This window comes from Podospora pseudopauciseta, chromosome 1, assembly GCF_035222475.1.
Source record: "Podospora pseudopauciseta strain CBS 411.78 chromosome 1, whole genome shotgun sequence".
In the NCBI taxonomy this organism is placed as follows: Eukaryota; Fungi; Ascomycota; class Sordariomycetes; order Sordariales; family Podosporaceae; genus Podospora; species Podospora pseudopauciseta.
This window is the reverse complement of record NC_085892.1, coordinates 3,835,184-3,855,347: the sequence shown is the minus strand read 5'-3', so window position 1 is coordinate 3,855,347 and position 20,164 is coordinate 3,835,184. Positions and strand designations below refer to the sequence as shown.

The 20,164-nt window shown below is 54.1% G+C and overlaps 7 protein-coding genes across 7 annotated transcripts; 2 read left to right on the top strand and 5 right to left on the bottom strand.

The window, feature by feature from the left end:
* Positions 1-376: 376 nt before the first annotated feature.
* Positions 377-2,357, bottom strand: QC763_110740 (uncharacterized protein; the record flags this gene model as incomplete). The annotated part of the gene is made up of 2 exons (XM_062907663.1): positions 377-701; positions 781-2,357. The coding sequence occupies 2 exons, from the start codon at positions 2,355-2,357 to the stop codon at positions 377-379; spliced, it is 1,902 nt and encodes a 633-aa protein (XP_062770628.1).
* A 2,057-nt stretch (positions 2,358-4,414) lies between these two features.
* On the top strand, positions 4,415-7,717 carry QC763_110730 (uncharacterized protein; the record flags this gene model as incomplete). Its single annotated transcript, XM_062907662.1, has 1 exon — positions 4,415-7,717. The coding sequence occupies one exon, from the start codon at positions 4,415-4,417 to the stop codon at positions 7,715-7,717; it is 3,303 nt and encodes a 1,100-aa protein (XP_062770627.1).
* An 804-nt stretch (positions 7,718-8,521) lies between these two features.
* Positions 8,522-14,249, bottom strand: QC763_110720 (uncharacterized protein; the record flags this gene model as incomplete). The annotated part of the gene is made up of 4 exons (XM_062907661.1): positions 8,522-10,338; positions 10,395-10,861; positions 10,921-12,050; positions 12,102-14,249. 4 exons carry the CDS (start codon positions 14,247-14,249, stop codon positions 8,579-8,581), a joined length of 5,505 nt encoding a protein of 1,834 aa, XP_062770626.1. The 3' UTR covers positions 8,522-8,578.
* A 950-nt stretch (positions 14,250-15,199) lies between these two features.
* On the bottom strand, positions 15,200-15,592 carry QC763_110710 (uncharacterized protein; the record flags this gene model as incomplete). The annotated part of the gene is made up of 3 exons (XM_062907660.1): positions 15,200-15,274; positions 15,339-15,489; positions 15,555-15,592. The coding sequence occupies 3 exons, from the start codon at positions 15,590-15,592 to the stop codon at positions 15,200-15,202; spliced, it is 264 nt and encodes an 87-aa protein (XP_062770625.1).
* A 382-nt stretch (positions 15,593-15,974) lies between these two features.
* On the bottom strand, positions 15,975-17,200 carry tgs1 (putative diacylglycerol O-acyltransferase tgs1; the record flags this gene model as incomplete). The annotated part of the gene is made up of 2 exons (XM_062907659.1): positions 16,704-17,200; positions 15,975-16,653 (listed from the first exon to the last, which is right to left on the bottom strand). The coding sequence occupies exons 1-2, from the start codon at positions 17,057-17,059 to the stop codon at positions 15,975-15,977; spliced, it is 1,035 nt and encodes a 344-aa protein (XP_062770624.1). The 5' UTR covers positions 17,060-17,200.
* QC763_110690 (uncharacterized protein) lies at positions 17,132-18,588 on the top strand. Its single transcript, XM_062907658.1, has 2 exons — positions 17,132-17,549; positions 17,605-18,588. Exons 1-2 carry the CDS (start codon positions 17,382-17,384, stop codon positions 18,490-18,492), a joined length of 1,056 nt encoding a protein of 351 aa, XP_062770623.1. The 5' UTR covers positions 17,132-17,381; the 3' UTR covers positions 18,493-18,588.
* OST2 (oligosaccharyltransferase complex subunit epsilon) lies at positions 18,509-19,734 on the bottom strand. Its single transcript, XM_062907657.1, has 3 exons — positions 19,173-19,734; positions 18,952-19,073; positions 18,509-18,885 (listed from the first exon to the last, which is right to left on the bottom strand). The coding sequence occupies exons 1-3, from the start codon at positions 19,518-19,520 to the stop codon at positions 18,819-18,821; spliced, it is 537 nt and encodes a 178-aa protein (XP_062770622.1). The 5' UTR covers positions 19,521-19,734; the 3' UTR covers positions 18,509-18,818.
* Between the last annotated feature and the right edge of the window lie 430 nt (positions 19,735-20,164).

Below are 20,164 nucleotides of genomic sequence, written 5' to 3'. Positions count from 1 at the left end.
CAAACAAAAATTTTGAAAGTATATACAGGCAGAATATAACGAAAAAGCCCAACATGAACAAAACCCCCTACATCTGCCTGTGTTGACAAAAGTTGGACAAAAGGCCAAGGAATAGTCCATCGTGAAAGCTGTCAAGAAGCCAGGTATGATCCAGGATTATGTGGTTATTGAAACCAAAAAGGGCAGGTGTGGAGGCCCAACCCCAGCCGTAAAAGAAAAAACGTATGAAGAATAGACAAAAGTGTTTGTGAATCGAAAAGAAAAAAAAGAAAAGAAAATTATAAAAAAATAAAAAAAAAGAGGCGGACGAGGGGCCAAGCCGTCTATCAGGTCGTAACATCTTTCAGTCGTCATATCCTGCCAGCCTGTCCCCCTCCTATCCGTCCCAATTTTCCCCCCCTCTCCCCAGGAAGATTTTGTGATAAGCTGGTGTGTATGTTCTCCAGAGGCATCTGCAGTGCCGAACCCACCTGGTTGTGATTGCTGACCACGTCTCCCGCTGGGCAGGTAATAACGCTTGCCGATGCTTGTTTTTTTTTCGGTGGCACCTAGCCCTCCAGCTCGGCGGTAATCTCGCCGCGTACTGTTCGGCACCATTGGAGAATGGCATCCTCAAAGTCAAGCCAGAGTTGCGGGCTTGTGTTATACTGGAGGCCAAGAGCATCGGTCTTGAGCAGCACCTCCCATCGTAGCTCGGCCGCCTTGAGCCAGTAGCGCAAGTTGTCAGCGGCGCGATATGGCTTCTGGGTGTCGCCATGGAACGAGGCGATGGCACCAAACCTCCGGCGAGACTTGCGAACCGCACAGTTGTGCAAGTGAACCAGACGCTGGCCGTTGGACAGGGACGCAAGAAACGGTGTGGGGAGCGTTTGCTCACCCAAAGGCTTCGTCCGGTCAATGGGGACCCATGTGGGAATGGTTGGCATGTTCTCGATAGGGTCCTTGATGCCGTGCAGCATCGACTGTATGAAGGCTTCCTCGCGCTGAATTTCGCGGCCCTCCCACCCTTCATCGCGCAACCAAGTCCACCCCTCCCGCTCAGCAGCCTCGGCAGCCTCTATCTCAGCCTCAGCAGCCAGCATGCTGTGGAGCCCGGAGATCCATTCATTCATAGTGTGGAACTCGTCTTCACGCATGCCGCCAGAGAACCCCCGAGTTGCCATGCGCTTGAGCACCTCCATCACAGAGAGCAAGGCACTGCGAATCTCTTTTTCCGACTTGATGGCATCCAGGCGGTCAGGTCGGTCGTGGGATGTGTAATAGATCTTGGCCGCCCGGATAGCCAGCGTCATGACATCAAGGATGTGCATGCCCTGAATCTCAAACCACCCAATATTGCTCCTATTGCTCCGGGTGCTTCTGGTAGACCCCGAACGTGCGCGTGAGTCGGCTCCCTGGTCATCAGTCAAATGAATGGAAATCTTGGGCGAATCGTCTGGTGGGGCCTTGGCGTCTTTTGCTTCCTTCAGTGATCTTTTGGCAGTATCGAGGGCGTTTGTGAGCTCGGTTCTTAATTCAGCAACCGTCGGCGGCTTTGGGACTGCCTTTTCTCGGTGAATGTATGTGCTGGTCGTCGGAGGGGGCATGTTGAGATCCTCCTCGTCGTATTCGTCCTCGGAATAGAATTCCTCCGGGTGTTGCTCATCGGTGGGCGATTCGACGAGCGAACCGCCGGCCAAACTGACAAAGCTACTGTGCGCACCCAGATCCGGGCTGCTTCCCATGGATGCGTAGCTCGAGTCATGGTCACTGACCGGGGCCTTGAGACTAGAAAACGACACGGAATCGAGCGAAGAAAGATCCAGTGTTTGTGCCTTGCTGTCTCTTTTGCGTGCCAGCCGACCACCCTTCCCGTCCAGCAAACCGGTCCGTGCAAAGTAGTACTGAAGATGTGCGATGCTCCCGAGGCTCAGGACGCTCTCCCGAGCGCGGGCGCTGGCAGCGAAGTCAGTTCCCTGGGGACGCATGTAACCCCGGCGCCTGCTCGAGCTCCTGGACCCCGACGGTGTCACTGGCGTGTAGGGCATATCCATGCCGTTCATCGAGTCCCGATTATTGAGTGGAAGATTGCCCGTGTAGATATCAGAGACGCGAGAGGGACGGTAGCTCTCTGAGGACTGGCGTGAGAAGGCCGAGCTGTCGCTCCCAAGAGACTCGCGCACATTCGAGGCTTCTGTAGTTGCGGAGCCATGAGAGACGGTCGAGCCCACTGAAAGGCAGCGTGTCGGGTCAGAACGAGGGCCGAGGGCCGGGCCGGGAGCTTTGTCGAGCGGAGGAGAGGCACAGCGTCCGCTGGCGGGCTCACCAGAAGCAGCTGCCATCTTGATATCGAGTGAGGACGAGAGGTAAAAGGCCATAGGCCGGAGTGTGCCTATTTCGGTATACCAAGAGCGATCGTCGGCGATGACGTCGTTTCTTTCTGTCTGGTACGAAGGCTGCAGCAGCGTCTTGAACAGAGCAAAGTGTGTTGTTCCACGGCAGGGAGCCCGGTGGGCGAGTGGCTGTCGTTGGTGGTTGATTGAGGCAGAAAGTAAACAAGAGACGGCTCAACGCACAACGGGAGGCAAGTCTCAGACACTGAACGTCTGGGCTTTTCGGGAGGGTTTTCCGGTGAGGGGGGATGGATAGGCAAAAGGGAAAAAAGCGAGTTCCAGGCGATTCCGCTGTATGTGGTATTTCTGTGGGCAGGCAGGTTGGGCGAGGGTGGGCAGGCAGAAGAAATGAGATAACTTCATGCGGTAGAATTGCCTGTGACTGTCTCGCCTGCTCTCGCCCAGGGGGCCCGATGGCTTGATGCAGCGCTGGTGGGGATTGGGGACCGATGGCCCACCCCCTGGTCTGCGACACGGAAGGTGGGGAGATGAGGAGGACACGGTCCACTGCCAACGCGTCGGTTCACACAGCTCGAACCCCGCTGAAGCTTTTTTATTTTTTTGTTTCCTGACACAAGAGCAACCGGCGAGAAGCCTGCGATCACTGACGAACCCCTTTGATCTTGACAGCGGAAGCCGCGGAATGTCTCGTAATGCTTTTCTGTCATTCTCGCCACGGAGCAACGCCCCGGCAACGCGAGGAGATGCTGAGAAGGCCACGTGCATACCTCGCTGGCTTCTTTTCATTACGACATCTGGGCGTCTGTCTCCATTTCATCTGATGTTGAGCAGTGGTCTTGACGTCTGGATCTCTGGTGAGCATCTCTCTCTTTTGAATCTCTCAATATCTCTTTCACGACTTTGACCTCGGCTGAAGCCAATGATTGGTGTTCTGTTTGACTACAATGCAGACTCGGGAGCATCCATGCAGGTTGCATTGCAGCATTTCTCTTTGCTCTCCGCAGCGGCCATCAGCGGCCCGTCTTGATGGTTACCTTATGTGAGGTAATTATTAGCAGAAGCGTCTGATCTTTGCAAACAAAAGACAGCTGCATGAGCTTGACCTAGCTGCTGTGTCTTCAGTGACAGGCCGCAGAAGTGAAGCCGATCGTCATCTCTTCATGATATATATTCCCTCTGTCTCGTCAGCCGACAGAAGAAGAGAGGCCCAACCTTGGCCCAAGCATGTGGTTCCCGCAACGCTAGAAAGGGGCCCCTGGCTTGCCGACCATACCGGAAATAGGTTTAATCTTCTAGAATCCCTGTGCCCCCATCAAGCGTTTCAGCACCCGTCGCCCGTCCGGGCTGGCGAACTGCCGTCATCGGGTAGTGCTTGTGCTCTGGAAGACACTGAATATTGCGACCTTGTAACTTCGCTTTTGTGATATTGTCAAGAGCGCTCTTGGGGACTACACAGTAAATATCTAGAGAGCAAGGTAACACTCATGGAAGGCGCCGGGCTCATTGGACGATCCCATCGAACGCGACTGCGGGTTCCCGAAGGGCACCCAACACAAGATTAACACCCCCCAAGCTAGAGGAGGCGAGACAGGCCTCTGGGAATTGTTCTTTTTAAATAATAATAACTTGGCCCCCTCTGGCACTTCTGTCGGCCTTTTGGGCCTGCTCTGTTCTGCTCTATTTGCTCTGCTCTGCCCTTTCCAACCATTTCTCTTTGGAAGCAGCCTTCATAACATCACACCTACCTTGCCAATCAAAACGGGATGCTGTCGACCAGTCACTTGTCTCTTCATTTGCATCGGCCCACTGCTATTTGCTGCCACACACCACGATTGAAACCCGGCAGAATTCCCCTCTACGGCGTGTCATCCAACCACTAACGCAAGGCAAACTGCGTTCCATCGCGAATTCAGACCACAGCCGACCCTGGGGGAGGATTTTTTTATGGGGAAAAGACGCAGAACGCAGCTCGCATACGCACCCTCTGACGCCGCCAAGCTAGAACGCTCTGTCGCTGTCGGCTGCCGTCCAAGTGCCCGCAAAAAAAAAAGAGAGGGAGCTCAGTCGAGCCAGTGTTCCGAATGACGGCTCTTGCTACTACTGCTGCCCCAGGCAGTAGCCATCACGAACTCACCGCTCCGATTATCACGGCGACGGACGTGTCCGAGTCACCCGATCTTTTGCCCCTTCGCGCGTACGAGACGACGGATCAACATCACGTCAGTAACGGTACCAGCACCACCACCAGCGATCGCCACAACGGCGACCCGCCAAACACTACCACTAACACTAACAACACTAACCCGCAACAACAACAAAACCAAGCCCAATCTCAGCAACAGCTATCGGCAGACGACCCTGCAACCTCTTCCCGGGCTACCACTCCCGGCCCTTCAGCATCAGTCCATCGCGCAAGAAAGCCGTCTCCAGGCCTAGCAGCGCGATTAAAAGCCCTCGGCTTTGGCTCCTCCCGCAAAACCGCCTCGCCCCCTCCTCCCATCCAGCAAGATATCGGCCGTCTTCCAGAGGAGCAACTTAGGAAACTAGACCAGGGACACCAGGTCAACTCCGCAGCTGCCGTCATTGAACGGAGGGGTAGACCCTGGAAGGGTCACATCATCCGAATCCCCTCGAGATCGAGCCTCAAGTCGGATAAGTCGTCGCACAGCAACAACAACAACAACAACAAACCGGCCCTCGAGTCGCCCGCTTTTCCGTCCCCGAGTATCGAACAAGAATTATCATCATACCCAAAACCAGAGCTGCTCCCAGAAATTACTACCACAGAACCGCTGGAAATGGACACGAATAAATATCGTCTGCCTGACCACACCAATGGCAATGGGGTGAAGGCGCAGTTGGACACAAGGGAGGAGCATATCGCGAGGGATACCCGACCGCCGCCACCACCGCAGACGCCAGAAATTCCACCTCCGCCGCCGGCAAAGGATACGCCTCCAACGACAACAACGTCGCGCTCGTTTAGTCCAGCCGCCCCGCCTTCTGGAGACGTTTTCAACCCGGATTCGATTGCATTGAACCCGCTGGGTCTGCAACGGCCCGGGTCGATTTACACGTTATCTCGAGCCTCGTTTGCCAACCAGTTGGCGCAACTAACATCGTTGCAACTCCCAGATGCCGAATCTCTGTCTAGCAAAGTCTCGGCCATTCCAACAGCCCAAGTAGCCACCAGGGCACTCATCGGCGCGGCGGAACAAATCCGAGGGTGGATTTCCAAAGCGTCCGAGGTAATTGGCGGTCTGGAAAGCGAAGATGACGTCGAGTGGGCCGCCGCTGGGGGTCGCGAGGGGGTGGAAGAGGTGGAAAACGCCATCATTCGGTTCGAGGAGTTGATTAAGGTCTATGTCGGCGCGATTGAGGAACTGCAGGCTAGGGAGGACATTGCGGCTGTGTCGGCGGATGATCTCAGGAGGGCGGTGGTGCAGATGGAGGCTATCCTGGAGGAGTGGGGGCTGATGCGCAAGACGCTGCACAATGTCAAGGCGCAGGTGGAGATTGCGATGGAGTGGGAGGAGTTGTGGAACATGGTGTTGGGGGATATCGAGAATGAGCTGAACGAGTTAAGCAGGTTGGTTTTTGAGATGGAGGAGAGGAGGCACAAGAGCGTGTTTGGGGCCGAGGAGGGAGGGGAGCTGGATACTATTGCTGAGGATACGACGCCGGGGGGGTTGAGGCTGCCGGTGGGACACCAGCAGCAGCAGCAGCAGCAGCAGCAGAGCAATCGGTTTAGTCTGCCTCCGTTCCCTCTGAGTCCTGGGTCGCCGAGTCCTGGGGCGATGGGGATTTCGCAGGAAGATTCGAGCTTGTTGGCGCTTTTTGCGAGGATGCAGCCGCTTAGGGCTTCGCTTGACTTCTTGCCCATGAGGCTTTCGGTTTTTGAGGCGAGGGCCGAGGATACGTTTCCTACTGCTTGTGAGGAGTTGGAGATGAGGAGGGCGGATTTGGATGCCAGCTATAAGAAGCTGGAGAAAGATGCCGAGTCGCTCCGTAAAGAGCTGGGCGAGGACAGGTGGGTTTTGGTGTTTCGCAATGCTGGTCGGCAGGCGCAAAAGATGTACGAGTCTGTTGAGAGAAGTACGACCTGGCTACGGGAGGCGATTGAGTCTGGGTTGCATTTGACGAGCCCGCCGGCGATGAGCAAGAAGATTGAGAACTACGAGGCCAGGAAGACGCATTACGGAGAGGCGATCGAGAGGCTTTTGACGATTATCGATAAGGGGGTCAAGGATAGGTTTACTATTAATGGGGAGATTTCACGGTTGCATACCGAGATGAGGGCGAAGTGGGAGGGGTTGAAGAGGCAGATTGCCGAGCTTGATCTTGTGCTGGAAGAGATCCAGCAGGAGAGGAAGAGTCAACAACTACGGGACTCGGTCTCGAGTATCCTGTCGAACGGCCGGTCTACGATTCAAAGCGCCCACGAAACACCCGAGAGCTCGCCCCCGTCGTCAGTGATAATGTCCAGCCAGCCGGCCAGCTCCCAGACCAACATCCGGATCTCCAAATCCCGCTCCACCAGCGGGGGGAGCTCACTGCCGCAACCAAGCAGCAGGAGGATGTCCTCCCTCCCTACGCCTTCCCACTCCTCTATCACCCGAAAGCCAGTCGCGGCACGAATGTCGACTCTGTCGGTCCCCTCTAGGGAAGGGTCGGCCACCCCAACAGGAAACCGCACCTCCCGGCCACCTTCTTCGCTGTCCAACCGTCCGAAATGGAACACATCAACCAACACGTCGGATGTCGACACGGGCCACAACTTCAAACCCTTGACGTTGACAACCCCAAGTCCGTACGCTAAGAAAACTCCGACTCCGGTCCGGTCAACCTCTGCCCTCACCCCTTCTTCGTCCAGCTCGAAGCTACCTACGTTGCGAAGCCCGCTTGGCAGAGCCTCGAGTGCGTCACCTCTGCCGGAGGATGATTTGATGACTACTCCCAAATCGCACTCTAGGCTCTCGTTTCGGGAGCGGTTGGCTTCTACCCCGGGGCCGTATGCGCAGAGGCCGAGGCTGGCGAGCTCGGCGACCATGGCTGGGTTGAATAGGGATCGGAGGGCGAGCATGATGCCTTCTTCGAGGCCGCTGGAGCAGAGTCCTGACGCGGCCGCGAGGCCGGCGAGTTCGATGGCTGGGATGATGGGGGGTAGTAATGGGAGGAGGTCGAGTTTGTTGCCACTGCCGAGAGAGAGTGGTGGTGACTTTAGGAGGTCGACGAGTGGGCTGGTGACTGGGAGGGCGTCTCCGCAGGCGGTGGAGGGGGCTAGGGTTGCAATGGGGTTGGGGAGTAGGAACAAGAGTGCTATGGGGAATAGGACCGGGGATTCACAGGAGAGGAAGGATACGAGGCCTAGGTGGAGGGGGTAGAGACGTTCTTCTTCTAGCCTGGGATGTCGAGGTCGAGGGAGGGGGGTTGAGGAGGGGTAAGGGGTGTTGGTTGGTGGGTTATAAGGACAAGCGTGTATTACTTTTTTTGTCTTTTTGGGAGCATGGAGTTTATCTTTGGCTGTGTATCTTGTTAATGCAATGTTATGAGAGCACTAGAGGGGAGGGGGGTGTTTTGCTAAGGTTGAGTCAGGAGGGTGAGGGGGGGGGGGAGAACAGCGAGAAGGAATTATGATTGTGGTCAATTCGGTTTCTCTCTTTTTTTTTCTTTTTTGGCCCCCGGTTATGGGTTTTTTGCCTGCTTTTTTGTTGGAGGGGACAAGGGCAAGAATTCTCTCTCTCTCTTTCTCTCTCTCTACTTCTTTGTTATACCCCGTAGGATTATCATACCCAGTGTTCTTTTTTTTAGGAGTTTCAGTTTTTTTTTTTTTTTAGTTTTTTTTTTTTGGAATGGTTTTATCATGATGAGCCAAATATCATCATCATCTTCTCACTCATATCTTTTTCTGCTGTTGTTGGCTTTTTTTTGTTTTTGTATGATATAATTATTAGGATTTGAGCTGAGTGGATGGATGAAGATGGTGAAAACTGAGAAGCGGTTCAAAAAGTCAGATAATGTTTTGTGGTTTGTGAGATCAACAATGTGAAATATGTGTAGTCTTAGAGAAAAAATCAGAGCTGGCGTATCTCAAAATTCAGGGGTAAAAAGGGGAAAGTAAACAATACCCATGGGCCCACAACACCCAACACACATGAATAAAGAATTGTCATTTCTCAAGAAAAATCACCGTGAATTTACACCATGTATCCCTCCTCAAGTCACCGCTCACATAACCCCCACAATCAGTTCATGACCGGCACCACCGACTCCCTCCTCTGCAGCGCCTCCCCCCACCCATGAAACCTCTGACAACTCACACACCTTGGCGCCACCCACTCCCTCCCTGCCCCCTCCTTCCCATCCGTCTCCAACCACCCCTTGCTGCTCTCCTCGTACCCCTGCGAAACAACATGCTCCCACAACCACTGCGTCCTCTCCTGCTTCTTCTGCTGCTCCTCCTGCTCATCATCACTTCCCGCAACAAGAGCAACATCCTCCACTCCCTTGACGACCTCCCCAAGATCATACTTGTACCTCCCCCTCTCGTACTCCCTGCCCAACCTCTGCGAAACCATATTCGCCGCGTGCAAGCTTACCAGACTGCGCTTGGGGTTCTCCATTCTAGCAAGATAGTCCTTGCAGAGGAAGAAAGTCTTTGCAAGGTTGATCTCGGCGTGTTTAGCCGCCGACTGGGCGCAGACGCCCTGGTTGACAAATATTCTCGGGTCGGCAGTGTGAATGTTTCGTACGGCAAGTGCGTCGGCCGTGTTGGCGTGGCGGTTATACCAGTAGTAGTTTTGTTGTGGCTGGTTCTCAACCTTGACTTTGCTCGACACAAATTTCTCGTGGATGAGCTCCGCTGGGGTCCGGCCTACCGCGTTTTCGACGAGGAGAAGGGAGGGCTCAAAGTTGAGGAGGAAGCCGATCAGGCCGTGCTCTGTGTCGCCCATCAGGAGGGAGTGAAGGGGCGTGTTGCCTGCGCCGTCGAGCATGCGGAGGGCTTGGCGGGTCGCGTCGGGGGAGAGGTCGGCCACGAGGTTGAAGACGGCAGCTGCGTCGGCGAGGCTCTTGTAGGCGTATTGGTTGGTGTAGTGGGTGAAATGGAGGAGCCAGGTGTGCAAGGGGGTGTGGCCTTCTGTCTTGAGGTTGTTGCGCTCCTTGAGCATGCGGACGAGGAGATCGCGGCCGAGAAGGTCCAGCAGAGGCTTGAGCTGCTCGCGAGTGGGCTTCCAGCGCAGCGCGGCGTGCAAGAGGTTGTCAAAGTTGGCGTCCTTGGTCTTTTGATCGGCGCCGGCCTCGACCAGAAGCTTTGCGATTTCGACACGACCAAGCCTGCAAGCTGCCATCAAGGGAGTAGCGCCGTTGCGGTCCTTGGAATCGATGGACTCGGGGCGAACCTTGAGCAGGTATTCCACCAAGTCGATCGACTTCTGGGTTGGACGGGTGTACACAGCAGCGTGGATGGCCAAGTCGCTGTTGTCAGTCAGCCACTTTGAAATGGCACCCTCAAACCCACCCTTCTGCTGTCCCAAGTGCTTGATCCGAACATCCTCCCTAGCCGCCTTGCTCTTGCAGAACGAAAGATAGTGCCTCAGCGGAGCATCACTGAGGAACCACTCAACACTCGCAATCTGAGCAGACTGAGCAGCAAGCAACAAAGGGGAGCTCTCAAGACCACGAGCTCCCGGAGCGGAGTTGCGGCCCTGAGTCGCCCAGTCCTTTCTCTTCTTCCCGTACACGGTCAATCCCTGATAGTAAGTCGGCTTCTCCGCGATCTCAACACCCGTGTTCTTCACCAAATTCTCGAGAGGCAAACCAGCACCAGTGCGCTTGATGATCTCGGCCAGCAGCTCAGTGTGGCCCTTCTGGATAGCCAGCTTGAAAACAGAGTCAGGAAACGGGTAAAAGGTCTGCTTGTCCTCGGCTCCATCATCAGCAGCAAACTGCTCAGCGAGACCGAGAACAAACTTCAGCGCTTGCATGTCATTGTTAAAGACAGCACCTGTCACCCGAAATCAGCTTCATCACTCCCAATACCAGACGAGGCAAAAGACTTACGAGACAGCAGGCCATACTGCCGACCCTTCTCCCCAGGCTTGGGATAGTTCCTGTGCAGAATCTCAGAAGGCTTGGTATGGCTCTTCACCTTCATCGAAACCTCTCCTATGTTTTCAATGGTGAACTCGCCGCCAACAATGTGCTTGTAAATGTCAGGCCCAGATCCGCCGCTGCAGACCGACTCGTTGTCCGAGTCATCCATCGAGCAATCATCCTCATAAGTGTCATTGACGTGCATCTTGTACTCGGCCTCAGGCTTCTCCCTCGGCGTGTACTGCGCCTGGGCAATCTCAAGGATCGCCTTGGCGACATCATGATGGCCGCGGAAGTACGCCAGCGAGAAGGGAGAGTTGCCCTTGTTGTCGTACAAGGCAATCTTGAGCGGAGCCTCGGTTTGCTCTTCGTCCCACGAGGTCAAGCAGAGCTTCTTGATCTTGTCAAGATCGCCCGACCAAGCGGCTTCGAACCTGTGTAAATCAATGTCAGCATCTATTTCAGCAGGTAAACCCACGGATGAGCAACTTACAAAGAGATGTAGGCAGGCAGTCTCTTATCTGTCACATCAAAGACATTCTGCAAATGGAACAGGTGCCTCGTCGGGTCGACAATCGGCTGCACAACCTTGCCTGCTTGCGCGTACGGGGTGTTGACGTCAGGGAACGGGTCAGGGGCCTTGTAGGCCGGGAAAAGCTCTCCGAAGGTCTTCGCCCCCTTCTCAACAAGTGCCTCCTTCACCTTTGCCAACGTGACAAATGCTTGCAAGACTGCCGTCCTCTTCTCGGCTGTACCCTCAGGTTCCTCAGTCGAAGCAAGCTCTTTCTCATATTGCCTCATCTGGTCCTTGTGTACAGCCTTCAGTTTGGCAATCTCCGCGGAGGCAATCGCATACTGGTACGATGACTTCTCGTACTGATCGAGCCAGCTGTCAAGATCCTCACGAAGCTCTGGGGCCTTGGGCACATCCTTCTTCTTGTCAAGGAATTCCTTGAGACGGATGAGGTAGGTATTCACAAGATCGAGGGCAGATTCTCCGTTAACCACCGTGACCCACGAACGGCCCATCTGCTTGTGAGACTCCATCGTGACAACGTTGGGGTCGGCGCCAGCCTTGAGGAGCTCGAGGGCTGAGGAGGGATCGGTGGAGTTGATGGCGAGAATCAGGGGCTGCTCCGTCATCTCGTTCCACATCTTCTTGTTGCCCTCCAAAGTGCCCAGGTTCCTCTCGATGGCGGCTGACTGTCTCGCCGACTTGAGCCAGCTCTCAAAGTCAATCTGAGGCACAGCGCCATGGTCGAGCAACTGAAGAATCAAAGAAAGATTTCCTTTCTTGATAGCAACGCCGAGAGCCGTCTCTGCGGTCGAATACTGGTCACGCATGCTGATGTGGTTGATGGCCGTCTTGGTCCCTACCGCATCGTGCTCCCACAGAGTGGCAAGCAACGACTCGGCATTCTCCTCGACATAACGGTGGAAGGCAGTAACGCCGTTCAAATCGGCCTGGGCTGAGGTGGCCCCAAGACTCAAGAGGATCTTGGCCATCTCCTTCGCCTTGGGAACAGGTAAAACCAGCGCAAGGACAAGAGTGAGCAGCGCCCCGTATGGGGTCTTGTTGCTATTCAAGAACTTGATGGGCAGCAGAACATCGGCACCATATTCCTGCAAAAGAGTTAGCACTATTCCCAACATTCAAGACCCAGCATAACATACCTGGCACAGAGTCTTGACAACATCACAATGACCCTCCATGATGGCAAAGTGAAGAGCAGAGCAAGGAGTGTCCCAGGCGATGACGTTAACATCGTAGAAATCAGGCTCCTCTTCAGCCTCTTCCAAAGCCAGCTCATCCGCAGCGGCAGCGTCCTTCCCAACCTTAACAAATCCACTGGTGGTAGTCCGGCCCTCATCGTCAGAGTCCTCGCCATCGATCATCTCACCATCAGACTCCTCGTCTTCTTCCTTCTCGCTACCGTCCTCTTCCTTCTCATCGACATCCATCTTATCCTCCTCAGTCTTGTTCGCAGCAAGCTCTTTCTTGCGCTTCTCCTCCTTCTCCTCATGCTCCGCCTCATTAGCAACGCTCTTGTTCATGAGAATCTGAACAATCTCCACACTGCCACGCGACGCAGCAAGGTGAAGAGCCGTCCGTCCATCAGCGAGACGCGCGACAAGCCTAGCACCCGCATCGACAAGAAGACGAACAATCTCCGGCGTAGACGTCATGACAGCAAGATGCAGAGGGGTGCGACCAGTGTAATCCCGAGTATTGGGATCAACTCCTTCCTGAGCAAGCCAGTCCTTGACATGCTCAGCATCACCATCAACGATAGCCTGGCAAAGCCGAGCCGTGTTACCAACATACGCCATCTCAGTCCAGTCATCATCCGTCAGAGGATTGAACGAGCCGATAGCCTGTCTGCCCGGATCATCTTTGAGGAAAGAGATCTTGCCCGACACAAAGTACTTCTCCTCCTCGGCAGCAATCTCCTTCTCCTGGTCCGTAGTCGGGACAGGGCAGAATCCGCAGCAGTCGTTCACCACGTCCTCGACCCGGCCAAAGAAGGCAGGGTGGCGATGAAGATACACCTCCCTGTCCTTCTTCTGGTTCCACTCGGCGTTGAGCAGCAAATCCCTCGTGTAGCACAGCTTCTCAATCTTCTTGGCGTGGTACTTGGTGCCGTAAGGAATCGTGAAGGTGTGATAGTTGGAGACCTCATCCTCAAGAGCCCAGTCCGCAATCTCGTCCTCATGCTCATCCTTGATGTTGCCCCAGAGCTTGTGCTGGTTCCGGCTGTAGCGATCAATCGCTGGCCGGCCTCGCTCCTTGCGACGCTGATCAGTGTACGTCTCTCTCGCCCCTTGGGTAGGGAGGCGTTCCAAGACAAGAAGCCTCGCCAACCCAAGCGTACGCTGGAAGCTCCGCTCAAAGATGGTTGGGTCGATGCGGGACCGGTCGAGGTCTGGCCAATACACCTCAAAACCTCTGTGGGAGTACTTGGAAAGGCGATTCTCATAGGAAGGGCTGCGCCGAGTCAGATCGATGTGGTTGATCTGGGTCAGGTAAGACTGAAGAGCACGTGGAGTGCAGTAGACCTGGCTGCCATCATATGCAGCCCCCGAGCAATCAATGTCGAATCCCGTCAAAATCTCAGAAACCGAGTTGTAAATTCGAAGAACGATCTGAATATGGCGAGTGGGGTATTGGCTGCAAATAGTAATGGCGTTCTTGGTCCTGACCGTGGTAGTCTCGGTAAGAAGAGAATCGCGGACTCGGGCCTCAATATCCTTGATCTTCTCAATGGCCTGCTCCTCGGTGAGACCGTAAAGAAAAAGATCGACATCTGACGCAGGTGAGAACTTCTCGTGGTAGAACTCGCGAAGCGTTCTCTTGTTGCGGTTGTATTCAGCAGGCACTGGCAACAAGCAGTTCACCACTGATGAGCCGGCGGCAACAACGTTGCTCCAATCAAGCTCAACGAGCGAAGACTCAGAAAAGACATTGAAGTTGCGGCGGAACTCCTTGAGGTCCTTGACAGTCGCTGGTGAGCCATTGGGCCTTCGTAGCTCCTTGGGCAGGGGCATGATGTATCTGGAACGCTCTTCCTTGGACTCGGCCGCCAGATTGCGGGCTCTGATGTTGAGGCTGGAGGTATCCTCGGTGAAAAGAGGAAGGACGTTGACGTGAGGGTCCTTCAAGAGCTCATTGGAAGGGTCCTGGGCAAAAGACTCACGGAGGTGAGCCTCATACTTGCGGTATGGCTCAAAGAGCTGTGTGACCGGCGTGTGTGGGTGCTGAGCAAGGTGTTTGGGAAGGTCCGTAAGGGGAACAGGCAGGGCCGGGACAGTGGTGGTGGCCATGTTGAAAGATATGTGACTTGTATCTGAACGAACAGCTCCAGATGCAAAGTGAATTGAGCTGGATGAAAATAATCTCCGACTCCTCTGGAATGGCGATATGTGGGATGTGCTGAGAAGCGAGTAAGAGAGATGGTCAAAGTGTGTGAATTGGAAGACGAAGGGGGTGTTAGGTACTTAAATATCAAGTTGTTTTTGTTGAGGACTCCTCGAAACCCTTGTTGAATGACCCACGCGTTTGAGATTCTCGATGGAGGTGTGGTGAAGGTTCGTCGCCTCTTGGACGTAACAGGGGGGTGTGCTGCCTGGACACAGCAGGAGATCCCCACACGAGAAAGGCGCGAGATCTTGTGATAGCCCGCGATGCCTAAAGCTGCTGCGGAATAGATGGAGGAGCCGACGGGAACTTCATTTTGGAGGCTGTGATGCCTAAAAGCAACCAGGGACGACATGGGAATCGCGACAGTTGAAGGTGCAACCTGCATTCCCAATTGGGAAATGTGTGTTTTCAGCTCGCCAAGCTATACTCACCCACTATCATCCACGCCAACCAATCCAAAACCTGGCAGGCAAGAGACTTCAATAGTCGACTTCTTCAAGTCCGCCTGTCATCAACCGACATAAGTTCACTGCCGAACTAGACCCCCGCCTTCTGCAAGTTAACGTCAAAAGTATCATTACAGTACTTGCTGTCAACAGTCAAACTAACAGAAAAGGCCAACCTCTAGCTCTCCATCTCTATGGGTGAAGCAACAGTTCCTCACATGGTATGAACACAAGCCAGCCCCCCAAGCCACCCGGTTCCCAACTCAATATGCTATGTTAGAGCAACCCTCCCCATCCCCAGGGCAGCAAAAAAAAAAGCAAATGCTTCGCCAGCGCGACCCAAAAAAAAAAACGCCACAATCCGTGAATGATTCAATGTTCTCGTTCCCGTCCTCGCCATATGTTACTTATAGCGCAATCGAGCCCCGTCGGCTTTGGCGTACGTGCAGGAGACCCTGGAAGCCGCAGAAGACAATGAACCCCTGTTTGGCAAGCATTATTAACAATCTTGTCCTGGACTTTGGTGCGTATAGGGGCGCAACATACGATGTAGATGATAATAGCAGTGAAGATGGTAGAAGCAACTTCTGGTCCGTTCTCGGGGTCCTCACCACCGCCGACGAGCTCTGGGTGATTCTTGTTGAAGAGAATGCCGAGAATACCGAGGACGACGAGGGCGAAGAGAGAAATCACAACGCTGCGGTGATTTGCTGTTAGCGCAATGCCTTCCATGACTGGCGAGGTTGATGGAGTCGTTCTTACCAAGACCATGCCTGCACGGCGCCGACGATAGGCTTCATGTTTACTGGCTGGGATTGGAGCTACCGGTGCGAAAACGGAGGTGTATACAAGGTCGTCGAGGGAATCGACGGTAATATTCGGTAGCAATGCCAGCGCCAAAGACGAATGTTGCTGGATCCTGGGACGCGCAATTGCTGGAGCTTGATGTTCGGGTCGGCCAACGGCGAGGTCCAGTGTGTTGTTGGAGCATCCCGCCCGTGCTTGGTCTGTGAGGCAACGACAGCTGAGACCCACATTTCCTGCCTTGTTTGCGAGGCAAGCGGAGCTCTTGAAGATTACATAATCGGCCTCGAACTTCACAGATTCTGGGGAGGCATATTGTTTGCTTGAGGGGGTATCTATGGTCTAAAAGTATCTAAATGAAGCAAATTACCGAAATAATCAAGTTAACTCCGGCATCGCTTCTGGGATCAAAACAACCATCGCTTTACTCGCCCCATCCATACAATACTGCACCACTTCTATCTTCTCACCTTTCGGAGCCAGCTTTGCAATCTGCCTCAAATCGCTCGTCCTAGGCAAATACAAAGCATGCTCCATAGGACTGCAAGCCTTGTGTAGTACCTCGAGGTTGTACGGCTCCATGGTGCTCAGGTCGAACACATCCTGCTCCTTATAGTCCACTCCTCCCCATGGTGGCGATGCAAACAGAACGGTCTGACTCATATCACACTTTTCTCGTAGTGATAAATCCAGTGTTTCTGGGTGATGCTTTAGACGATCCAAAAAGTCGAGGCAGTCACCATGGATAAAGGTGATGTATCCGGAGACGCCGTATACCTCGGCGTTGTGTTGGGCGCATGCGAGAGTGGAGGCATCGCGCTCGATGGAGATGACATGCTCCCATTTTTCTGAGAGGGCAAAGGCGATCGTGTTGCCGCCAGCACCGCCAAAGAGGTCAACTATGGTCGTGCGCCGTGGGGTGGAGTAGAGATGTGAAGGCAGGTCGTTGGCGAGCCTCAAGGCTAGGGGTTCTGGGGTGATGCCAAACCAAGCATCGTTTGTGAGGCGGATATCATAGTCATAGAATTTGAATATTGAGTAGCGCTGGTGGAAATACCTTTGAAGAGTTGGTTAAGTGGAATCACGTAGGTGGGTTGAGCGGCTTACTTTTGAAGATTTTGCGGCACCTCACACACATCAACGTAGTGAAGACATTCGTCTGTGAGTGGCAGTTTGCCAACGACGGGTTTCATGATGGACATGGCGGTCTGTTTGGGCTCTGGCTCAAATGGGGGTCGGTGAGGGATGGGTATGCCGCCAAATGGGATCGTTTTTCTCTCTCTCGTATCTTTTCTGATTTTCTGAGGACGTTTCTTGGTGACCCTGTTGGTGTGAGGTTGAATTCTGGAGTTGAGTGCTGTTCCAGCGTGTTTGGTTGGTGAACGCGGCAGTGTGGAGCCTGCCACTACACTTGGACTTGGTGACGCCTTGTCGCGCTCAGTCACAGACTGTTCTTGGCCCATGATGTATTATGTGATTCAAGAATGAGTCTGGAAAGATGCTTGTCATTTCCATCTAGAATTTCCAGATTGTCCATGAGAAGAACTCTACAAGAAATTTAAACCACAATGAGACTCGATGCCAAGACAGGGATGAGCGTTTGCAGTTCAGAGAAGCTCAGACCTGCCCCACCCTCAAGGTGAAGAGCGGGTCACCGATAAACACCACCGTATCCATTACCGGACCCCTGTCCAATTGCACATGCCAAGCCTGCCTTCGAGACAGCTTCACTCTTCAGAACGACGACAACCCAACCTCCAAACCACCACATAGCCCCCCCAAAACATGTTCAACGCCCTCAACCGATTCATATCCCGTCTCGACGGTGATGCGCCTCCCCAGGCAAGAGAAACCCACAGCGGTTTCGGCTTCCAAGTCCTGCGCAACACCAACCTCGAGCTCTCCATCGAGCCATGGTTCGACTACGTAGTCGGCATCAACGGGCGCATGATTGTACCTCCCCCCAAACTCCCCTTCTCGCCCCTCTCCAACTAACCTTGATCCCTAGGAATCCTCCGACCCCTCCCTCTTCGCCCAAGAAGTCCGCAACTGCGCCGGCTCCTCAGTGATGCTCGGCCTCTGGTCCGCCAAAGGCCAGCGCACACGCGCCCTCCACGTCCCCGTCCCCGCCGACACCGCCTCCCTAGGCCTCACCCTCCAATGGACCCCGCTCTCCGTTGTCTCCAACATCTGGCACGTCCTCGACGTCCCCGCCAACTCCCCCGCCGACACCGCTGGCCTCCTCCCCTATAGTGATTACATCCTCGGCACCCCCGAGGGCGTCCTCCACGGCGAATCCGGCCTCTCCGAGCTGGTAGAAGACCACATCGGCCGCCCCCTCCGCCTCTACGTCTACAACAACGAATACAACGTCACGCGCGAGGTCACCATCCAGCCCTCGCGTGACTGGGGAGGAGAGGGAGCTCTCGGCTGCGTCCTCGGCTATGGCGCCCTACATCGCATCCCTGCCCCTCTTAGCGAGCCAGTTCAAGCTCCCGGTGAGACTCTTTTTGATGGCAGTGAATCTGGTGGTGGCATCCCTCAGTTCGGCGCTGCCCCAAGGTCATTCTCACCTTTTGTTCCGGCGGCTACCACAGCTACTCCTCCCCCTCCATCCTCCTCGGCAGACTTTCTTGTCCCGGCTCAACTACTTAGCCCGCCTCCAACAACAGGCGGTACTGCACCACCCCGAGGCAAAAAGAAGGAAAGGGGCCACCATACGGGACCGAATCTCATGGACGATTACTTCAAGGAACAGGAAAAGAAGAGCAGAGAATTGGACAACGCGCCAAGTCGAACTGCCTCACCGTTGCCACCTCCCCCAAAAACCGGAGGGCCACCAATGGGAGGGCCGCCCAGGGCTGGAAGCATACCTCCACCCAAGGAGGGAGAGTGAACATCTTGAAATGTGTATTTGGTTTATACCAGCCCTGCCTGTTTATCATATAAAGTTATCTGTCTGGCCTTGATTTTTGTCTTGTTGCTGTAAAATTTTGTTGTACAGCAGGGACGGTATGATGTGGTATATGAACCGCACATTCCTCACGCGGTGAAAAGAAGTAACATAGACAGAAAATACAGCAATTGTTAAACAGAGATGAATCGAAGAAGAAAAAACACCATATTTCACCACTGCCCCAAGTTTTGGCCCAAAAGATTCCAAATATCTGCGCTCGCTCGCTTTGGTTTTGTTTTCCCCGTTCCCCTTTTTCACCGGCAAATCTAGTTGATAAAGTTCACGCAGAAGAAATGCAGGATTAAACTGCAGACGACGTAATCCGCAAACGCCCTATTCCAATGTTAGCCCCCTGGCCCCCTGAACGTAGGTCAAATGAGCAGTGGTGTATGCATTTACCTCTCGGGAGAAACCGCCGGAAAGTCCTTCTTATTCGCCTCGGTGGTCTGAATGCGCAGCGACGCGGTGAGAACAAACTGCCCGACTGTCGCGCTGAAGCCGGAGAGGAAGGCGTTGAAGGGCTGTTGTTATACCACATGTTAGCAACATATACAACCCGGGATCTCTCCCCCTGCCTCCCCCTGGATAAAAGCCAGATTATTGTTTGGATGTCAACGTACGTAATTCCCCGCCAAGACACAATACACAAACTGCAGGACCCCCACCACCACCAAGAAGGCCATAAACGCATCGAGCAGCTTCGTCCGCTGGGGTGTGGATTTCTGGTAGTGGGTTGTCAGGTTGGAGACAACCTTGTCCCAGGTCTGGGCGACGGGCGCGGAGGCGGAGGTTTTGGCTGAGGTGGTGGTGGCGGAGTGGGAGGATGTTGGTCTGCTGCTTCCTGGGATGGGAGCGGCAGGGTTGGGGGTTGGAGGGAGGGGGGGGGTGGTGGTTGAGGAAGAGGTGGTGGTGGCTGTCTTTGGGTTTGGCGAGACGCCGCGGTTGGCGTTGTTGCGTTTTTGGGCCATTGTTTCTTGTTTTTGAGGGTACAAGCTGTGTGGGTGTGTGTTGTTGAAGAAAAAGAGGGAACTGGGTGGGTGAGTGTGAGTTTGTGGAGGAGGGCGTCGTCGATGGGGAAATGTTTCAATGGTGATGATTGCGCCCGCGAGCTGCTCGGGAGCTCTCTCTCGAATGAAGCGGCCACGAAGCTTCAATCGACAAGGCTGCTCCACTGTGCTGCGGGAGCCCTGCAATCGATATCAGGCACGGGCCACTGTTGCAGGGAGGTAGAGCTGCGCTAGGTGAGAATGGTGTGAGTTGATTGGTTGGGATTTTTGGTGTAAATGCTGTGAAATGATTGGACAGCTGTTCTTGCTTCCAGTGAGCAGATGATTCTTGACTGTAATTCTGACACTTTGAGAGCTTTACTTATCTAGAGGTCTTGAGTCCAGGTTTACCTTTGAGATAATCTCCGTTTTTACTAGCCTCTATAAGATATTCTGTGTTGCAAGATTGACCATGTAACATTTCGCGTCTGATAATCATCGGAAATGGTCAGAGAACCACACACGTTGTACTCGAGAGCCAGTCATGTCACTATAAATTTCATAGGTTCTGGGTGACGATGGCAGCTCTATTTTGCCTCCAGTGTTTGTATAGCTAACTGCACTCA